Here is a 20,533-nt window from a genome sequence, read left to right on the forward strand (position 1 = left end):
CAGACTAGTTCTACTCTGTGTTGGCTCCAGAAACTGCCGATTCTCTCCTATTGTGGTTGCTGCAGCCACAGTCATGGTCCAAGGACTTCTGAGGGCAGGCTGTCCTCTAGCTGAAGGTCCAATATTGAGAGGATGATAATGGCAGGATAGGTGGTGAGGACACAAGGATTGACAGCCATGTCTGACCTAGACATGAGAACTGTGATGATGTGTGAAAAGATGAAATGACTAAGGCATGGGATTTGTGGGCAAAAGAGGTGAGAGACAAGGAGGGAGAAGTTGAGAAGACAGGACAGTGGAGGAGAAAAACAGAACACTGCACACTATTCTGAATGTGAAATCTTACTGTACACAGCCATGCATGTTAGATAATATTCAGTAATCCATAGTGGTACACGTGTGCCAGGAAGTCAGTAGTCGAGATTGTTAGCATGTCAAGATCAATTCATAGCTCAAATCAATTCTTCATTGAGCATAAAGAGGGAATGAATGATTAGAGCACAGTGTGGAGTCAAATAGCTGCTGGAGGTTATGTCTTTATTGAGGTGCTTTACAGGGAACAATCCATCACCACAGACTTGTGTATTGTTGAGATCATCCTAGGGACAGGCTTGGGACAGGCTGGGGATGGGCTGGGGGCAAGTTGGGGGCAGGCTGGGAACAGGTATGGGACAAGCAGGTGACAGGCTGGGGACAGGCTTTGTTGATCCCAAGGGATATCAAAAGAGTTCTCTAGCTTGGAGACTCTGACTCGTGCAGACTCAGGCTGGTCAGATCCTTGCCCTTTATGACTTTATTAATCCAGGGCACATATGGGGAGATTCGGGTGAAGACTGCAGGGGGCTTTGCATCTCCACGTCCATAAGATACAATACCATGGGCCACCCCAGCACACACTAGTGGTCCTCCGGAGTCTCCCTGTATGTTAGGAAAATCAGACTATGAGCATAGATCACCTCCCTCCAACTACAGACCTCCCATCATAGCTAACTCCAGAAGGAAGGAAGTGGTCTTAGCTCCCCAAAGGGGAGTTTTAAGTTAGTGATTTAATGATAATATTTTTTCCCTCTGGATTTGTTTCAGTGTTTCTATTGTCTATCTTCACTCCCTTCATTTCTCTTCTGGAGCTTCATGGGACATGTTCTGGTTACAGGAAGGCTTGGGCATACACAGTTGAGAATGAGAGGTAGAATTTCAGTTCCCAGAGCCTAAGAGCTAGCAGCTGAAGCACAGAGGCATAAGTCACTGCCATGGAGAGCTATTTGGCCCACTCCCTCCACTGACATTGTTGACTGATGTGGGAAGGAAGAGCAGGTGTGTACTCACCTTATATGCTGATCTTATCTTTCTTGGACTGCCCACGCAGACCTGGAAGTTATAGTTATAATGAAAATAGTTTTTACAGGCCTCTTTATCCATGATTCTCTGTTTCACCTCCCTCAGTGTATTTGAGGTTGGTTTTGTCACTCCAGTTTGCCCCCAGCCAGCTGCCCGGCACATCTTCCCAGGCTTGAGAAAGTCAGAGGGCTGAGGCAGGGGAATTACATCCACAGCAGGAGTCACCTTGGCTTTCTTTTGAAGCTGTTGGGTCAAGGAGAGAAGGGATGTCAACGCAGAGAAGGATAATTTCCCACTGGGGCAGCAATGACATGGAATTCACAAGTGGGTTCTGAGGAAATGATTTGGACACTAGAGAATTCAAAGACCTGAGCCAGGGGGAGAGTTAGTGTTGGGAGAAATAAGCAGGGCAAGAAAAATAATGGCACCTTCAGTAACATGATATCATGGAGATTGGAATAGAAGTTATAATTTGGGTGAACAATTTGTTTTTCGACTTTTATCTTCTGCTGTGTGGATTCTGTCTTGCTCACATCATGAACTCCAAGGGTAACAGTGGTTTCTCTGTAGACAGAAAAAGAAGCAGGGAAAAGTGCTGGTCTTAGGGGGAAGAGTTCTTCTGAGGAGAGTGACATCAGGGTCTACTTTCTTTATCCTAGGGCGGAGAGAAGTGAGACTTGAGATGGAGCTCCCTGAACCATAGCCTTCCCAGAAGCCGAGGCTCAGGGAAACACAGGACTGAGAACTCTCCCCACACCCCACAACTAATACTTGGATTGAACCTATGGTTTTGTACTTGGTAGACAGGCACTCTACATTGACTTACATCCCAGCCGGTGTCTCAGATCTGGTGACACCAGGACAATACAAGAGCTGTGGGTTTTGTCCTGACCAGAGCCCTGCTTGAAGCTCGGACCTCTGAACATGGAGGTGACACATGAATGGTCCAGTGAGTGAGCCTGTGCTCCCTTTTCCTCTGTGTAAGGAGAGCCCATCTGGAGATACGCTGGGCTCAGAGTCTTTCCTGGGGCTGTCCTGCTCTGTGACACTGACTCACGCATGTCTTCACAGGAAGAGAAGTCTCTTACCTTCCCTTACAGTGTGCGGCAGTCATCACAAATTGGCGGGTCACAAGAAACCCACCACAGGTGGCCTTGTAACCTCTCTCAGTGGTGATCTCCAGATGGGCCATGTAAGGACGGGAGTGTGGTCTAGACTCCACACCACCGATAATCTCCTCTGGAACAAGCAACACCCAGTCCCCAGTCACAAACTTGCAGGGCCCCCCAACACAGTACTGCCAGAGAAATATGGGGCTAAAGCTGAGTGACTGCTCCAAGCCCACCCCACCTCACATGGGGCTCAGGCCCCTCCGCCTGTCCTTTGGTCTTTTCTCTCCTGTTGATCTTTCCTCCCCACACCTCCCTGTCCATCATCATCCTTCATTCAGAACACAATGGCCATTCATGTTTCTGACTTTCCAACTCATTACACATTTGTCCACACACTCACTCTGTCTTCCTCAATGCTATGGGAAGGCTAGAGAAGGGCTGCTCCTCAGAACAGAGCATTTTGATGAAATGAAGTGAAGGGAAACTAGTTTTTCATTCTTCCTTGAATTAGGGATTTCCCGTGGACCATGTCATTTTAGGATCCTGCCTAATGTTAGGTTCCCTGTTACTCAAACTAACAGATTAAGGACAGCTGCTGAAAGCTCAGAGGTTAGGGAGATGAAGAGCAAACTCACCAGCTCCAGCTCCAGAAGGCAAGAGAAGAGCCATCAGGAATAGTAGGGCCTGCATTTTTTGTTGCCAGTGGTGCAGCCTGGGGTGAGCTTCTGCTGTGTTCCTGCCCTGGTTCCTGCTTTTATAGCTCCAAAGTAGGAGAAAGGAAGGGCTGGAAACCACAGGTCTGGTTTGGACAAGCTCTAGTTTCCTTATCAGAAATTCTCATGACTCTGCTCTCTGGGGGTGTTGAATCTTTGGGCAGATTCTGAGACTTCTGGATCCCATCATGAGGTGGTGACTGCACCCATCAAAGTGGCTGCTAGGAAGCAGCACAGGAACACAAAGGGGCGGGGGGGGGACCTTGATCAGGGATCATGGAACTGTTCTTGTAAGCATCCAGGTACTATAGTCAGCTTTGAGACCTAATTTACACATGTGTAGACTCATCTCTGTCACTGTAGCACAGACACAGGCATCTGTAGTGTGTGGACATATGGGAGAGAGGGAGGACATTGACAAAATCTGTGGTGGGCTGATTTAGCCTGAAGGCTCTTGCTTGTGTTGACCAGCAGGAGGCATCTCATCTTTATTAAAACAAGTAGCAGATGAGAGAATATGGCTGTAGGAGAAGAAAGATTGGCGAGTGTATTGAGCATGTAGCGTATGAGGCATGACCTTAGGTTATTGTCAACTTCCTAATGCTTTGACCTCGTGTTGTGACCCCAGCCATAAAGTTTTTTATTTCTACTCCATAACTCTAATTTTGCTATTGTTATGAATTATAACGTAAAACATATGATATGCAGAGAATCTGGTGTTTGACATCCAAAGAATTTTGGAACTCAGAGGTGGAGAACAGCTTCTGTAAGTGCGTGTTCTGATCTGGTCATAGTAATAGTCCCTTTGGTAGTTGTTATAATACACATTTAGGGAGAAGTCGATGGACTATCAGGATATATCAGAACAGGAAGATCATACATTTAATTAGTTAGTTTCTGTGACTTACTGTTTGCATTCCAGTGGGATGAACAGAGAACACATGGAATGTGTAATTACCACGTCTGTGTTCCACAGGGGAGCTCAGACTCGCTAGTTATATGTGGAGAGTCTCCTTGCTTGAGAACAATGTGGAATCTGTGTGGACTGAATCTGTATTGAGACTTAGAGCTTTCATCTTTTCATGTGTCACTGGACATTACACACGGCTTGCACTTACACAGGGACATTCCATTGCTTACAAAGTATTTTCTTGCTTAATTAAAAACTTGAAATTCTGTCCATGTTTGAATAATTGACACTTTGTCATATTTCTGGTCTGTGCCTTCTTAAGGCCTCACCAACCCTGAGCATTGCTGTTAGTATTCTACAGATGAGGAATTTGAGCCTTGCCAAAATGGCATAGTCATTTAAATATTAGAATTTGATCTGAAATCTGTTACTACCTGACTCCACTTCAATATCCTTTCTTTGTAGAAGTCTGCTTCTCTTGATTGTGAAGACAAATCAGAGGAAGCAATCACTAAGATCCTGAGAGGAACAGCTCACCTGTCCACAAGCTCATCTAGAACAACCTTAGAGTGGATTCCATGCGTGACAATGCTCACATAGGCTCTTTCTTCTCAGTGGATCGTGTTGGACAGAGATCTTCACTGGAAGGAAGAAGAGAAGACCTTTTCTGATGTGAGTGATAAAAAGTAGTAGTTGTAGGTGTGAGATGATTTTTAGGGCATGCAGAGTAAACCTGCCACTTAAACAATGTCACCCATGGGTGTGTTCAATGCAAGACAAGGCTTTGAGTGACAAAGTATTTATTGCCAGGGATCATAGTGTACAGTGGTTGGCTTGTTGCATTAAAGTACTCATGAATATACACAAAGACAGTATTTTTGCTTTAAATAAGAACAGAAAGTTTTTTTAAAGATAAAAGCAACTTATTGTGAAGAAATAAAAAAGTTATGCAGTTAGATTAATGTAATTTACACAAGCACTTGTTCAGACTCCAAGACTATCCATCTCAAGGAACCATATAATTGGACTTGACGTTCTGGAATCATGGAGCTTTGCAGAAAAATTCTAGACCTGGTAAAAAGAGTTATTGACTATCATTTGGGGCCTCAGCTGATTCCCAGGCTTGGACCAGACAACTCAGACCTCTTTGTATGATGGAGATTGGGTGTCCCTGAGGAAAGTTCTGTCTCCAACTCTATTCTTCTGCATTTCCTTCCTTTGGTTCTACAGAGCTACAAAGGACTGTGTAAGTAGAGTGACATGGATTAGAGAAAAATCAATAGATCTGATTAATTTTTAAAAATCACTGTGCAATGAAATTGACCTGATAACACTTTGTAATTCTTCTGTGAAGCCACACTTAGAGGACAGGCTTTGGAGATGGCCCATACACAGGGTCCCAAATGAATAGTCCCCCTTTCCAATTCATGAGTACAGAGGTAGGAGAGACGTAGTCACCAATTGGCATTATACCCATAGTGGTTGGCTGATTCAGGAAATGACATTATGATAGAAATTAGTGAAAAACATCACAAAGAGCAAACCAGGGACTTTTTATACATGGAGTTATCCAGTGGTCAGTGCAAATAACATGCTACTGAACGATACAGATGTGGTGATTCCTTCTGTATCTCCCTTCAGGATATCTATTTGCATCTTGGAGAACTACGGTGGATTATTTTAATTTAAACAGGAGGTGACTTTAGTCAAAGTTCCTAGTTTTATTGTTGCTGCAAGTGACACATGTCTGACAGCTAATAATCTGGGGAATGCATCCACATCCATCATTAGGTGTAATAATGTCTATTGCAGGGACTGAATCCTGTCACACTGATGGTATCATGTTCATTGGGAGTGTAGGAGGTAGCACCTACTGTAGACACCTTGGGAAGATACGCACTTGCCTCAAAGTAGGAAATAAATCTAAGGTCATTGGCTTTATCGAAGTATCCATGGTCAGTGATATTTCATAGGTCAAGCTATCTCTTCCTAAATAAGGCTGTTGCATCTGGCTCATCCATCTCTCAGGAAGAGGTAAAACCTTCCGTAGGTATCTGAATGGGAAGTTGACTGAGAAGAATGCTCACACAGGTTGGCCCCGTTATAGAAAACAACTTGAGAGTGGATGTTTGGAATAATACATCCCTTCTTGATGGTGTCATGGAAGACAGTGATGTACAGAAGTTTAAAACCAAAATAAAGCCATCCTCACACTTTTAGGAAAAGACCACCTAATCAATAACTGTGGAAACAAGTAGCAACCAAAATCATATTCATTGACCCCCTTTCCTTTTGGATAAGCATAGATTCATGTTCAATAGAATATTTTCAATGGAAAATAACCAGAGCCATCCCGACCTTCATCTTGTCCAAGAGAATATTTAAAATTTAAAATGTTTGTTTTTAGAAATTTTGTACAGGAGTATTGTATTTCTAGCACTATCAGGCCCCCCTGTCCCTCTGAAACTCTTTTTAAGCTGTATTTTGCATAGCCTTATGGGGAATCCCACATGGTGAGGGGATGAATGGAGATCTTCAACTCCATTTTCACATCCTGCTTTCATTCTATTAGTCTATATTTTTTTAATTGGGAATTGAGACCATTACTGATGGAGAGCTATCAATGAGCAGTGTTTGTTGATTCCTGTTATTCCGTTCTGTTGTGTGTCCTACACAACATATGCCCTACTGCCTGTGACTTACTAGTTTAGCGTGGTTTACTATTCCTTGCTTTTTTCTTGTGTGTGGTTGACCCCTTCAGATTAAAATTTTCCTTCTAGTGGCTTCTGTAAAGCTGGATTGCTGGACAGAAATTGCTTAGATTTATTTTTATCATGACATGTTTTTCTTTCTCTATCAATTATGATAGATAGTTTTGCTGGGTGTAATAGTCTGGATTTGCATCCGTGGTCTCTTAGAGCTTGTAGAATATCTACCTAGGCTCTCTGACTTGCAGAGTTTCCAATGGGAAGTCAGTATTATTCTAATGGGTTGTTATCACCAAAAGTTCTTATGTCATCTTTAATTTTAATATACTTTTGTGGGGTATATGTATCTGGGTTGGCACTTGGACATAATTTATAAGTTTTGTCTTCTCATAGACTCTCAGAGTTCTATATCTTGGATTTTATCTCTTTAGGGATCATAGCTATAGAATTGGTTATTTAGTTGTTCTATATCATGGATTTTATCTTTTTAGGAATCATAGCTATAGAATTGGTTATTTAGTAGGTGGGCATATTGTCCGTTTACATTTTAAATTTAAAAAGTTGTCTTTGGACAAGACGTATGTCAAGACATTGGTCAAGAACATAATGGATTTTTCGCATTGTTTGTATTTTTGTGAAAAGAACTTGATTTTTTAAAGTTTGACTGTTGACTTTTTGTTTTTGTGGGGAGATTCTACCCCAATAAACTTGAATGCTAGAGTGTGTCTTCGGGCGTCTGAAGGGATGAATCTCTGGCTGGAAATCTGGGGACTAGGGCAGAGTGTCCTACCAGATCCAAGTCTGTTCTAGGCCCAAAGCAATCCTGTGGAGTGGCTGGGTCTGAGGTAAGACCACATTTGGAGGAGGTGTGGTGGGCTTAGTTTTCTGGGGGAAAATCACTGATCTCAGGGTAGTGTTGTGGTAAGAAACCAGATGTCAGCCATGGCAGGTCAGGATCTTGCCTGGTTGGGAGAACTCACCAGAGCTGGTGGGGCCATGTTGAACATATCTTGATTAATCCCATTTCCATCATTAATTAAATACTAAAGGTGGCCTTCTGTGCCTGAGATAGGGCAGGTGACCTCCAAGGAGCTATTTGCTGTAAATGGTTTCTGGGAGAGGCATAATCAATGAATGTTTCCCATGATCTAGTGAAGTGGTTCTCAAACTGTGGTTCTCTACTCCATTGGGGGGTAGAATGACCGTTTCACAGGGTCACATATCACCTATCCTGCATATCAGATATTTGTAATATGATTCATAACTGTAGCAAAATTACAGTTATGGAGTAGCAATGAAAATTATGTTATGGTTTGGGGTCACCACAACCTGAAGAAATGGTATAAAGGGTTACAGCATTAGGAAGGCTGAGAACCCCTCCTCTAGTGAATGGACCCATACCCATGCACATATGGGAAGCACTAATTAGACTTGTGGGTTATAAGAAAAAAGACCTCCTGGATTTAAAAGTTTCCATTAAGCAAGTAGCTATTACTGTGATGTGTCTGCCCGTGTTGTGACTCGGCCCTTCTTGAAGCTTTCAGCACCCTTTCCTTTGCCTATGGTTTTAGCATGTTGTATATAATACATCATGGATAATTTCTCTCCTGGTACTGCTTACTTAGTGTTCTGTTGGCCTTCTTACCTGGGTGAGTATCTCTTTCTTTGTATTTGGGAAATTTTCTTCTATGAGTTTATTGAGAATATTATCCATGTCTTTGGCCTGGAGTTCTTCTCTGTCTTCTATTTTATGAAGGTGGAAAGGGCATTGTAAAGAAGTATATGGTGGGAGTGAGATGGCGGGAAATGAAGAACACATATGATTATTATGTACACATGTACGAACTTCTCAAGAGTAAAGCAGAAATAAAAACCAACTAAAAAGATTAAATAGGGTCTGCAACAGAACTAAAGAAATAGCTCTAAAGAGAAGGAACAAAAATGTCCAGTAAGAAACATTTTAAAAAGTCTTCAACATACTTAACCACTTCGGAAATCTAGATTAAAGCCACTTTAAGATTCATCCTACTCTATAATTTTAATTTTTTCAGACCATATTTTTAATGATGATTCTTAAATTCTTTAACCTCCTTTGTAGTCCCCCACCCACCAGTAGTAGAAAAGAAAGGATACAGGAGAAGTGGACCTGTTTAGAAAGGTTCTTTGGGGCAACTCCTGTCTGTGTTGTTGGAAGTTGGTAGTTAGTTCATAGGTTAGCAGGCAGTGGCAGGTCAATCCACTCATAAATACTTCACAGATACACCAGCAGTCCAGTTTGGTAGAGTCAGGTTAGCAACAGGAGTGACACAACCTAGTAGAAACAGCCAGGCCTCAGTGTCAGCTTGAGTCAGCAGGAGAGACCAGGAGGAACAGGACGAACAGGACGAACAGGAGGAGAAGTTTTCAACTGTGCCTTTCTCAGGGAAGCAGAGATCAGCAAAGACTCAAGCCTCATAAGGGTTGCACAGCTAGCTGTTCTATCAAGCTGAGGTCTGTCCTTGTCACTCTATGGAGTCCTATTTGTACCCTCCAAACATCACGTGACTTCCACGTGCCTTGCCTCAGCATGTATCTTTCCTTAACACGTTCCTGAATCAGTACAGCCCTAGTCCGAGGAAGCAGCAAGAAACTGCAGCACACCACCAGAAGTTTCTTGGTGCATTTCTCTCTATGGAGTCCTGACAAATGCAACACAACTATGTGATGTAAAGCAGACCAATACATGTGTGTGGTTAGCGAAGGCTCCTTTATTGTGCCCGTTCACATGCTTGCTTTAGCAGAACAACCTCTCTCCTGTGTCCTCTTCAGCAAAATGTTGCTTCACAAGTCTGTCTGAGCCTTTCACATTTGTGCCCACTTTCACATGTTTGCCCCAGGAAAACACCATCTAACTGATTCCCAAAGAACCCTTACATTTCCACTTCATTACTCCAGTACAATGGTCATCATCAAGAATATGAACAGCCGATGCTGGTGCAGACGTAGGGAGAAGAGAACCCTTCACATTTACCTCAGAATGTAAATGAGGTGCAGCTACATTAGAAATCAATCTGGAGATTTCTCAACAATCACCACCGGCACCGCCACTACCACCACCAACAAAACTCCCCAAAACCTAAATTAAAATTACCACATGTTCTAGCTAAGTCACTCCTGAGCACTTGTCCAAAGGACTCTGTTTGCTAGGACATAGATATCTGCACATCTGTGTTCATGGCTGCCGTATTTACAGAAATTAGGAACTAGAAGCAGCCTGCTAGCCCATTAACTGATGAATAGATAATAAAAATGTGCTACATATAAAAAAGGAAAAATTTCAGCAAAATGGATGGAATGGCAGTTTTGTTTTTTTCTGAGTGAGATAACCCAGGACTCCAAGCACAAAACCCTCATGTTGTCTCTCATATGAGGATCCCAGCTATGTTAATGTATGGTTGTGTGTGTCTAACAAGGAGTAACTGGAAACCAGAAAAGAGAAAAAGAGACAGTAGAAATTACCTTCAAGGAGGAGGATTAGGAAAACATAGGTAGTAAGGAAAGGGAATACTAAAGTAGAAAGATTTAGGCAGTAAGAGAGGCAAGGCGTTGAAATCTGAGGGTGTAGGCAGGAGGGGAGAATTAGCTGATATTAAAAAGTATAAAGGAACCAAATGAAAAGCCAGATGTGCCCACATGTGCAATAGCAGCTTCTCTATTTTGATGATAACCAACTGCCCTGTAATCAGATTCAAAACCCACACCATGGTAGAGGGCACCAATGGTACTGTCAGCCTGGCTAGAAACATACAAGGAAGTAAACTTACATAGCAGCAAACTGCCTTCCAAATCCCCATGCTTTCCCCATAGACAAAAGTGGATCCCAGCCTTACTCAGAGACACCTCTCCTTCTGATGAATAGTGGGGTGAATGCAAAGATCTCTGGGGCCCAAAATGCACAAATAAGTGGTGGTTGTGTGTCCATCCCTAAACAAGTCACTTAGCCCACACTTTCAAGGACTCAGGGAACACTAATGTGGGAGCATGAGAAGTAGGCAAGAGCTGGAAGACAGGGTAAAGGGCTCAAACTCCATTCTCTAGACTGGATACAGTCATGACAATCAGCAGTTCATGCCAACTGTAGTTCCCAGCACTGGGCTCACATAAGACTATTCCAATCAACAACCAGCCAAGGAAGGGGGGGACTTGAGGGGTCCCACTCGTTATCTCTTGAATACTGGCTATTGATAGTTTCTGGGAGGGGAGGAGGAAGTCACTGTGTTTAGTCGAGTGTCCTCTGCTGAGCCAACCAGGCTCCAATGGAAAGATCCAAACTCAGTTACACAGCTGGTCATTGTTAACCTTAGTGGGTTACAAAACTCAGCACATAGACGTGAACATGAGAGAGATATTTGTGAGGAAAGCCTAGGGTGTACAGAGATGATAGGGAGCCGAGAGGGGTTGGGAATGTTTAGGATGCAGGGAGGACATGTGAAAAATTGTGTGTGTGTATGTGTGTGTGTGTGTGTGTGTGTGTGTGTGTGTGTGTGTGTGTGTGTGTTTTAAAAGATATCAAGCTGCCTCCATGACTGGGTACACAAGGTGACTAAGACACTAGTTAGTCAGTGGATTGCTCATGATTCTAAACTCACACCAGGGCTCTGAGCCAAGAAATATATGAGAGGTGCTGGCCTGGCCCTGCTGCAGAACAATGAGTCTGCATACTGGAGTGAGCATTCAACAATTTGGTCCCTTTCTAAAGCTTCTGATTTGCATACTGGGATTGTCCTGTTTCATCTCCTGAGTCCCTTTGGGCAAGGAGAAGAGAGGTGGCTACAGTTCTAAGATGAGGTGACAGCTTGGTAGAGAGGCCTTGCTGGAACTGGACCAGGCGACCTGGGGGAAATCTCCAAGTACAGTGGATTTCCCAGGACCATAGACAGACCTTAGGGGAATGAAGAGAGTGGGAGGCAAAAATCTTTTGATCTTTCTCATCCTTAGAAGTCTGTTAGGTGTGAAGAAGAATTTAGATAGAAAGAAGGAATCCTTCTCAGACAAAGGCAGGACTTCCCAGGACTGACCATCCTGGCCTTTATATGTGCTATTATGATGGGGTCAGTGCACAGGTTTGACGCACAAGCTTTATGAGAGTATCTGAAGACAGAAACCATGAGACAAAAGAGGGTGAAGAAGAAGGTGGCGTATAAAAATGTCTTAAGCTCTGCACTCATGGAAGACAGCAGCACCATCTCTTTCCTGCAGACAGATTTCTTTATTAAGACTTAGATAGCCATACCCCAGGAGGCTGGACATTGGCCCAGACACAGGTTTTGTGTTCTAGGGTTGTTGAAGGAGTTTCATTGTTTTCTGAATCCACGGTATAAAGGTGGAGATTCTGGTGAATACTCGAGGAAGTGTCCCAGTACACAAGCGACGACTGACAATGCCCTGGGCCACTCCATCGCACACAAAGGGACCCCCTGAGTCTCCCTGTAGACAGAAAAAGGGGAAGTATTATTGAATAGCCTCCTATCACCTCTTTCCAGACCCATCTTCTCCATGTTCTTCTCTGTTTCCACTTAGGCCTGGTTTTCAGAAGGGAAACACCAGTGCCCCCATTGACCTCTGTTCTGAACAGGACAGAGTAGAGAGTCTGTGACTCACTGACTAGTGTATCTGGCTTGGCTGTGTCCTTTCTTCAGGCCAACTAGACTTAGCTCTTCCATTTTCCTATGGCAAAAGGACAAAAGATTGACTGAGGGAAAATGCCAGATCCCCATATGTTGTTCCCTGCATGTTCTTTAGACTAGCCATGGTTCTGCATCTGGAGAAGGCCTGGCTGTGTGTCTGCAGTATCGCTCTGCCGCTAGGCAAACATTTAAAAATGCTTATGTCCTTACCTTACCAGTAGCCTTCCCCTCGCTGGGGTTTCCCACACAAAGCTGGATGGAGTCGTTGTAGTCTTCTGACATGCCTTGGCACTTCTGGCCTTTCTGAACTTCTAGATTCACTTCTTGAAGTGTGTTAGACAAAGTACAATTGGCCAAGCGTCCCCAACCTGCCACTGTGCACACCTGCCCAGGTTTCACCCAGTCCTGGCTCCTAGGAAGGGCAATAGTCTTCACAACACCATTGAGTTGAGCTTTGCGTTCCAACTGGTCGGAAAGATGGAAGAACGCCAGTTAAGGCCTGGTACTCTCAGCAAGCTTAAACCAGTCATGAGGTTGCCCATATCTTCCCCATTTTCAAAGCTCCCCCACTCCCACTGTAGCCCCATTCTATTGCCGTAGGACCAATAGATCAGCCACTAAGAAGAAAAAATGGGACTGATATGCTAGTGATCTGTGGGAGTAAACCAGAGATCGGCAAAACGGTACCTTCAGGAGCATGATGTCATTAAACAGTGAATGGCTGTCATAGTTCTCGTGAGGTTTGGCTTTTACAACAGAGAAGACCTGGGTGTTTTCTCGTTTCTTGATATTGTGAGCACCTAAGATTACTTTTATATTGCTGTGAAAAGAAGATGGGTTAACTACAAGGCAGGAGCAATGAAGCAGTCCCCGAAATGCAGGCTGAGGGCTCAGAGTAATGTAGAGCTTGCCTGAATCAAATAGAAAGAATTTATGGGGAAGTTGTTGCATTGGTCTTCAATAACCACCCAGCCATTCAGACTCTTCACTGACACAATCTTGTCCTGAGTTTCACAACCACTTTAGGTCAAATAGGATAAAGTCAGGTTGATCTTCACCTTTGGCTCTACGTGTTTAGGGACAGCCAGGATCTGTTGTTATTTGGTAAGTCCCAGGCATCAAAGACCCAGTTGTTTCTCCTTACCTTTCATTACAGTGAGCTGCTGTCATTACGATGTCTTTTGCCACCAGGAAACCACCACAGTAATGGCGATATGAATTACCATAATAAAACATTAAGGATGCCATATAGGGCCGGGAGTGGGGTTTGGACTCTGTACCCCATACGATCTCTCCTGAAAAAGAAAGCTTATTCTGAATCTTGGTGCTCGTTGAAACTGTGCAACAATCCTGGAGGCTAGGATAAGGCACATTTCATGCTTGGGGAGTCTGTGGACTTGACACAGAGGGAAAAAAGATCCTGTTGTAGGGGCCATCACACAATGAGAAAGGGCGCTCAGATGCTGCGAGGGATGGCGCAGGGCCTGATGTATGGCATAACTTTCCCCTGGTTTTCCATTTCTTCCTGTAGTCATGATAATGCCAAGACTTTCTCTTGATTCAAATCAAATCTCGTGTACACATTAAGGTCAAATTCAGCATACATTGTGCAGTAGATGTAGACACACTCCACACAGCTACAGTTGTTCCCGTCTCATGATTCACCTGGTGTCCTGCTCACTTGGTAAGCATGATGTTGAGGTAGAAAACTCTGGCTGCTTTTCCTCTATTCTGATTCATGGTACATACTAAGAACTCCACGTAGAGATGGGATTGTTGTATAACCACTGAGCAGGTCTCAAGTGTGCTAAGTGAGAGGCTGGGAGGAGGCCTCCTAATGTATCTGAACTTCAGCATAGATTGGTCTTCCTAAGCCACTGAGATAGCCTTCAGGATGAAGAAGGGAGCACATAGAAGACGGGTAGGGATCATAGAGAGGAGAGGAAATGGGTTGGAGGTTCCTGTGTCTGCTTCTTTCCATCAAGCTGTGGAGAAGAAATGAAGCTATACTTTGCTGGCTCTGTTAGATTGTGGCTAAGTGTCATGGTGGACCTGTATGGTTCAGAAGAACAGAGACAAGAGCAGGGTGACACTGGAAACCTGAGTAGAAGAATTCTTCTAGTCTTAATCCAGGTGGCAGCCCCTGGGTAAAGCTGTTTGCTCTTAGGTTTGTACAATTGGAGCTTCCAGCCCTCATTTTCAACTGCAGCTTCCAGTGGGGTCCTATGATATTTTCATAATCTGTCACTTTTAGGTGACTAAGGTCTCACTCACCAGGTGCCACTGCAAGTAGTTCATTGTGCTTTTGGGGACCTATTTATCCAGTGCTAGAGCATGGGCTCAGCTAACTTCTCAGATGAACCAAGTCAGGAGTAGATCTTAGATACAGCCCGACTGAGCACCACGCAAGTGTCAGTGCTGGGAGTGCATGCCACACATCTAGGGGTGCAGATGGCTGCTTACCTCCTTCAGTGTTGACTGGTAGGACAGCCACCAGGAAGATCAGGAACAGGAACATCCTCTTCAGGGTCTGACCAGGTCTCAACTGGTCACTTCGTTACTTCTCACAACTTTTAAATCATCAGGTGAGGAAAGAGGCGCAGAGCCAGAGACCTCTTATTTCCTGTGTGATATTTAAGATCCGAGCTCTTGCTACATCTCTGTGGTGAAGGCACAGGAAACGCACTATTGTCAGTTGATGGTGTGCACGACCACGTTCCCCACAGGAATGCTGGACACTGAGAAGGGCAGAAGAGCCTGTTGAGGCCTTCCGCACGAGGCAGAGAGCAAGTCTCCTCTCCTGTTCAGGGTATTGCTGTAGGATGCATCTGTGTCTTGAGTCTGTGATCAGGTTAATTGTCTCCTTTAAAAACAACATATCTAAACCCCATACTACTCTCTATGAGGTGTATGTTGTTGTTTGCACAAGGACTTTTGGTTTCAGATTTAAGCCGGGTCATTTATCAACACCCTGAGAGCTTTGAACACTTTGGGGGATGGGATGAAGAGTAAAGAGTTAGTATGAAATGCTCTTGAGATGTTGATGACAGTGTCGGGACATAAGAAAATGACTGAATGGGGAACTTTCTAGGAAGGAATTGACAAATATTCAGGATCCCATGCTATAAAGACACTGATGTCCTCATCATGTTGACATCTCAAAGGCCTCAAATATTTTATCACCGAAGTGGTTAATGGCACAAAAGTAGAGACAAAGAGTAGAAAGAAAGCTGTGCCCTTGGCTCCAAGTCTTGGCATCTGCAGTCTTCTCCACTGTCAAGGCAATCTGGTCTCCAGGGAAGACTTAGTGCGATGCAGGCACAACAGCTCTTTACCGCTCCTCTCTCTGTCTCTGCTGAGTAATCAGCTGTGGTTCTGTAGATGCAGGTGCCTGGTCAGTGTCAGCTTCTGGATGTAAAACCCAAGCATACTTCTTAGAATGCCAGAGTCAACCTGACACAGAGACTCGTGTTCCTGGCAATCTTGTCATTTAGTGCAGACATAAGGTGACTTCTTATGTAAGCTGCAAGGAGTGCTCATACTGACTTTGCATATGTCACTCCAAAGCTGGAATATTCAAACACACTGTCCCTTGCATTGCCTTCCCAGGGGACACTACAGTGATTATTATTATCTTGTTTGTCTTTCTTTTTTTCTTTTATTTTCTATTTTTTCATCTTTATTAAATTGGGTATTTCTTATTTACATATTGATTGTTATTCCCTTTCCTGGTTTCTGGGCCAACATCCCCCTAGCCCTTCCCCCTCCCCTTTTCTATGGCTGTTCTCCTCCCCATCCTCCCCCATTACCGCCCTCCCCCCAACAATCATGTTCACTGGGGATTCAGTCTTGTCAGAACCAAGGGCTTCCCCTTCCACTGGTGCTCTTACTAGGCTATTCATTGCTACCTATGAGGTTGGAGCCCAGGGTCAGTCCTTGTATAGTCTTTGGGTAGTGGCTTAGTCCCTGGAAGCTCTGGTTGGTTGGCATTGTTGTTCATATGTGGTCTCAAGCCCCTTCAAGCTCTTTCAGTCCTTCCTCTGATTCTTTCAACGGGGGTCCCGTTCTCAGTTCAGTGGTTTAATGATGGCATTCGCCTATGTATTTGTTGTATTCTGGCTGTGTCTCTCAGGAGAGAACTACATCCAGATCCTGTCAGCCTGCACTTCTTTGCTTCATCCATCTTATGTACTTTGGTGGCTGTATATGTATGGGCCACATATGGGGCAGGCTCTGAATGAGTGTTCCTTCTGCCTCTGTTCTAAACTTTGCCTCCCTATTCCCTGTCAAGGGTATTCTTGGTCCCCTTTTAAAGAAGGAGTGAAGCATTCACATTTTGATCATCCTTCTTGAGTTTCATTTGTTCTAGGCATCTAGGGTAATTCAAGCATTTGGGCTAATAGCCACTTATCCATGAGTGCATACCATGTGTGTTTTTCTGTGATTGGGTTACCTCACTGAGGATGATATTTTCCAGTTCCATCCATTTGCCTATGAATTTCATAAAGTCATTGTTTTTGATAGCTGAGCAATATTCCATTGTGTAGATGTACCACATTTTCTGTATCTATTCCTCTGTTGAAGGGCATCTGGGTTCTTTCCAGCTTCTGGATATTATAAATAAGGCTGCTATGAACATAGTGGAGCATGTATCTTTGTTATATGTTTGGGCATCTTTTGGGTATATGCCCAAGAGAGGTATAGCTGGGTCCTCAGGTAGTTCAATGTCCAATTTTCTGAGGAACCTTCAGACTGATTTCCAGAATGGTTGTACCACTCTGCAATCCCACCAACAATGGAGGAGTGTTCCTCTTTCTCCCCATCCTCGCCAGCATTTGCTGTCACCTGAGTTTTTGATCTTAGCCATTCTCACGGGTGTGAGGTGGAATCTCAGGGTTGTTTTGATTTGCATTTCCCTTATGACTAAAAATGTTGAACATTTCTTTAGGTGTTTCTCAGCCATTTGGCATTACTCAGATGTGAATTCTTTGTTTAGCTCTGAACCCCATTTTGTAATAGGGTTATTTGTCTCCCTGCGGTCTAACTTCTTGAGTTCTTTGTATATTTTGGATATAAGGCCTCTATCTGTTGTAGGATTGGTAAAGATCTTTTCCCAATCTGTTGGTTGCTGTTTTGTCCTAAAAACAGTGTCCTTTGCCTTACAGAAGCTTTGCAGTTTTGTGAGATCCCATTTGTCGATTCTTGATCTTAGAGCATAAGCCATTGGTGTTTTGTTCAGGAAATTTTCTCCAGTGCCCATGTATTCGAGATGCTTCCCTTCTTTTTCTTCTATTAGTTTGAGTGTATCTGGTTTGATATGGAGGTCCTTGATCCACTTGGACTTAAGCTTTGTACAGGGTGATAATCATGGATCGTTCTGCATTCTTCTACATGCTGACCTCCAGTTGAGCCAGCACCATTTGCTGAAAATGCTATCTTTTTTCCATTGGATGGTTTTGGCTCCTTTGTCAAAAATCAGGTCACCATAGGTATGTGGGTTCATTTCTGGGTCTTCAATTCTATTCCACTGGTCTATCTGTCTGTCTCTGTACCAATACCATGCAGTTTTTAACACTATTGCTCTGTAATACTGCTTGAGTTCAGGGATAGTAATTCCCCTGTAAGTCCTTTTATTGTTGAGGATAGTTTTAGCTATCCCGGGTTTTTTGTTATTCCAGATGAATTTGCAAATTGTTCTAACTCTCTGAAAAACTGGATTGGTATTTTGATGGGGATTGCATTGAATCTGTAGATTGCTTTTGGTAAAATGGCCATTTTTACTATATCAATTCTACCAATACATGAGCATAGGAGATATTTCCATCCTCCGAGATCTTCTTCAATTTCTTTCTTCAGAGGCTTGAAATTCTTATACAGATCTTTTACTTGCTTGGTTAAAGTCACACCGAGGTATTTTATATTATTTGTGACTATTATGAAGGGTGTCGTTTCCCTAATTTCTTTCTCGGCTTGTTTCTCTTTTGTGTAGAGGAAGGCTACTGATTTATTTGAGTTAATTTTATACCCAGCCACTTTGCTGAAGGTGTTTATCAGCTTTAGTAGTTCTCTGGTGGAACTTTTGGGATCACTTAAATATACTATCATATCATCTGCAAATAGTGATATTTTGGCTTCTTCTTTTCCAATCTGTATCCCTTTGATCTCCTTTTTTTTGTCTCATTGCTCTGGCTAGAACTTCAAGAACTATATGGAATAAGTAGGAAGAGAGTGGGCAGCCTTGTCTAGTCCCTGATTTTAGTGGGATTGCTTCAAGTTTCTCTGCATTTAGTTTAATGTTAGGGACTGGTTTGCTGTATATGGCTTTTACTATGTTTAGGTATGGGCCTTGAATTCCTATTCTTTCCAGGACTTATATCATGAAGGGGTGTTGAATTTTCTCAAATGCTTTCTCAGCATCTAATGAAATGATCATGTGGTTTTTATCTTTCAGTTTGTTTATATAATGGATTATGTTGATGGTTTTCCGTATATTAAGCCATCCCTGCATGCCTGGGATGAAGCCTATTTGATCATGGTGGATGATTGTTTTGATGTACTCTTGGATTCAGTTTGCCAGAATTTTATTGAGTAGTTTTGCGTAGATATTCATAAGGGAAATTGGTCTGAAGTTCTCTTTCTTTGTTGGGTCTTTGTGTGGTTTAGGAATAAGAGTAATCGTGGCTTCATAGAAGGAATTCGGTAGTGCTCCATCTGTTTCAATTTTGTGGAATAGTTTGGATAGTATTGGTATGAGGTCTTCTATGAACGTCTGATAGAATTCTGCACTAAACCCGTCTGGACCTGGACTCTTCTTTAGTTGGGAGACCTTTAGTTACTGCTTCTATTTCTTTAGGAGTTATGGAGTTGTTTAAATGGTTTATCTGTTCCTGATTTAACTTCGGTACCTGGTATCTGTCTAGGAAATTGTCCATTTCCTGCAGATTTTCACGTTTTGTTTAATATAGGCTTGTGTAGTAGGATCTGATGATGTTTTGAATTTCCTCTGATTCTGTAGTTATGTCTCCCTTTTCGTTTCTGATTTTGTTAATTTGGACAGACTCTCTGTGTCTGTGGCTAAGGGGTTATCTATCTTGTTCATTTTCTCAAAGAACCAACTTTTGGTTCGGTTGATTTTTTTTGTATAGTCCTTTTTTTCCTACTTGGTTGATTTCAGCTCTGAGTTTGATTATTTCCTGCCTTCTACTCCTCCTGGGTGTATTTGTTCTTTTTGTTCTAGAGAGTTTAGGTGTGCTGCCAAGCTGCTGATATATGCTCTCTCCTGTTCTTTTTCTGCAGGCACTCAGAGCTCTGAGATTTCCTCTAAGCACAGTTTTCATTGTGTTTCTTAATTTTGGGTATGTTGTACATTCATTTTCATTAAATTCTAAGAAGTCTTTCTTTCTTTATTTCTTCCTTGACCAGGTTATCATTGAGTAGAGCATTGTTCAATTTCCATGTATATGTGGGTGTTTTTCCCTTATTGTTGTTGAAGACCAGCTTTAGCCATGGTGGTCTGATAGGACATATGGGATTATTTCTATCTTTCTGTATCTGTTGAGGCCTGGTTTTTGGCCAATTATATGGTCAATTTTGGAGAAAGTACCATTAGGTGGTGAGAAGAAGGTATATCCTTTTGTTTTAGGATAGAATGTTCTATAAATATCTGTTAAGTCCATTTAGCTCATGACTTCTCTTAGTCTGTCTATGTCTCTGCTTAATTTCTGTTTCCATAATCTGTCCATTGATGAGAGTGGGGTGTTGAAATATCCTACTATTATTGTGTAAGGTGCAATGTATGTAGGGGCCCTTGTATTTGGAGCATAGATATTTAGGATTGAGAGTTCATCTTGGTGGATTTTTCCTTTGATGAATATGAAGTGACCTTCCTTATCTTTTTTGATGACTTTTGGTTGAAAATCGATTTTATTTGATATTAGAATGGCTACTCCAGCTTGCTTCTTCAGACCATTTGCTTGGAAATTTTTTCCCAGCCTTTCTCTCTGAGGTAGTGTCTGTCTTTGTCTCTGAGGTGTGTTTCCTGTAGGCAGCAGAATGCAGGGTCCTCATTGCGCATCCAGTTTGTTAA

The 20,533-nt window shown here is 42.9% G+C and overlaps 2 protein-coding genes across 3 annotated transcripts; both read right to left on the reverse strand.

Moving 5' to 3' along the window:
• Nucleotides 1–520: 520 nt before the first annotated feature.
• On the reverse strand, nt 521–3,177 carry Mcpt1l1 (mast cell protease 1-like 1). The gene is made up of 5 exons (NM_001277668.1): nt 3,086–3,177; nt 2,427–2,577; nt 1,767–1,902; nt 1,327–1,581; nt 521–918 (listed from the first exon to the last, which is right to left on the reverse strand). Exons 1-5 carry the CDS (start codon nt 3,138–3,140, stop codon nt 733–735), a joined length of 783 nt encoding a protein of 260 aa, NP_001264597.1. The 5' UTR covers nt 3,141–3,177; the 3' UTR covers nt 521–732.
• An 8,832-nt stretch (nt 3,178–12,009) lies between these two features.
• Mcpt10 (mast cell protease 10) lies at nt 12,010–15,069 on the reverse strand. Of its 2 annotated transcripts, XM_039093844.2 has the most exons (6): nt 14,911–15,069; nt 13,592–13,742; nt 13,135–13,267; nt 12,658–12,912; nt 12,422–12,487; nt 12,108–12,247 (listed from the first exon to the last, which is right to left on the reverse strand). In XM_039093844.2, the coding sequence occupies exons 1-5, from the start codon at nt 14,963–14,965 to the stop codon at nt 12,425–12,427; spliced, it is 657 nt and encodes a 218-aa protein (XP_038949772.1). In that variant the 5' UTR covers nt 14,966–15,069; the 3' UTR covers nt 12,108–12,247; nt 12,422–12,424. The 2 variants fall into 2 exon arrangements, with proteins under 2 accessions (NP_058842.3, XP_038949772.1); NM_017146.3 differs by lacking the exon at nt 12,422–12,487 and having other exon boundaries at nt 12,010–12,247; nt 14,911–14,994.
• Nucleotides 15,070–20,533: the final 5,464 nt, after the last annotated feature.

This window comes from Rattus norvegicus, chromosome 15 (genome assembly GCF_036323735.1).
Source record: "Rattus norvegicus strain BN/NHsdMcwi chromosome 15, GRCr8, whole genome shotgun sequence".
NCBI lineage: Eukaryota > Metazoa > Chordata > Mammalia > Rodentia > Muridae > Rattus > Rattus norvegicus.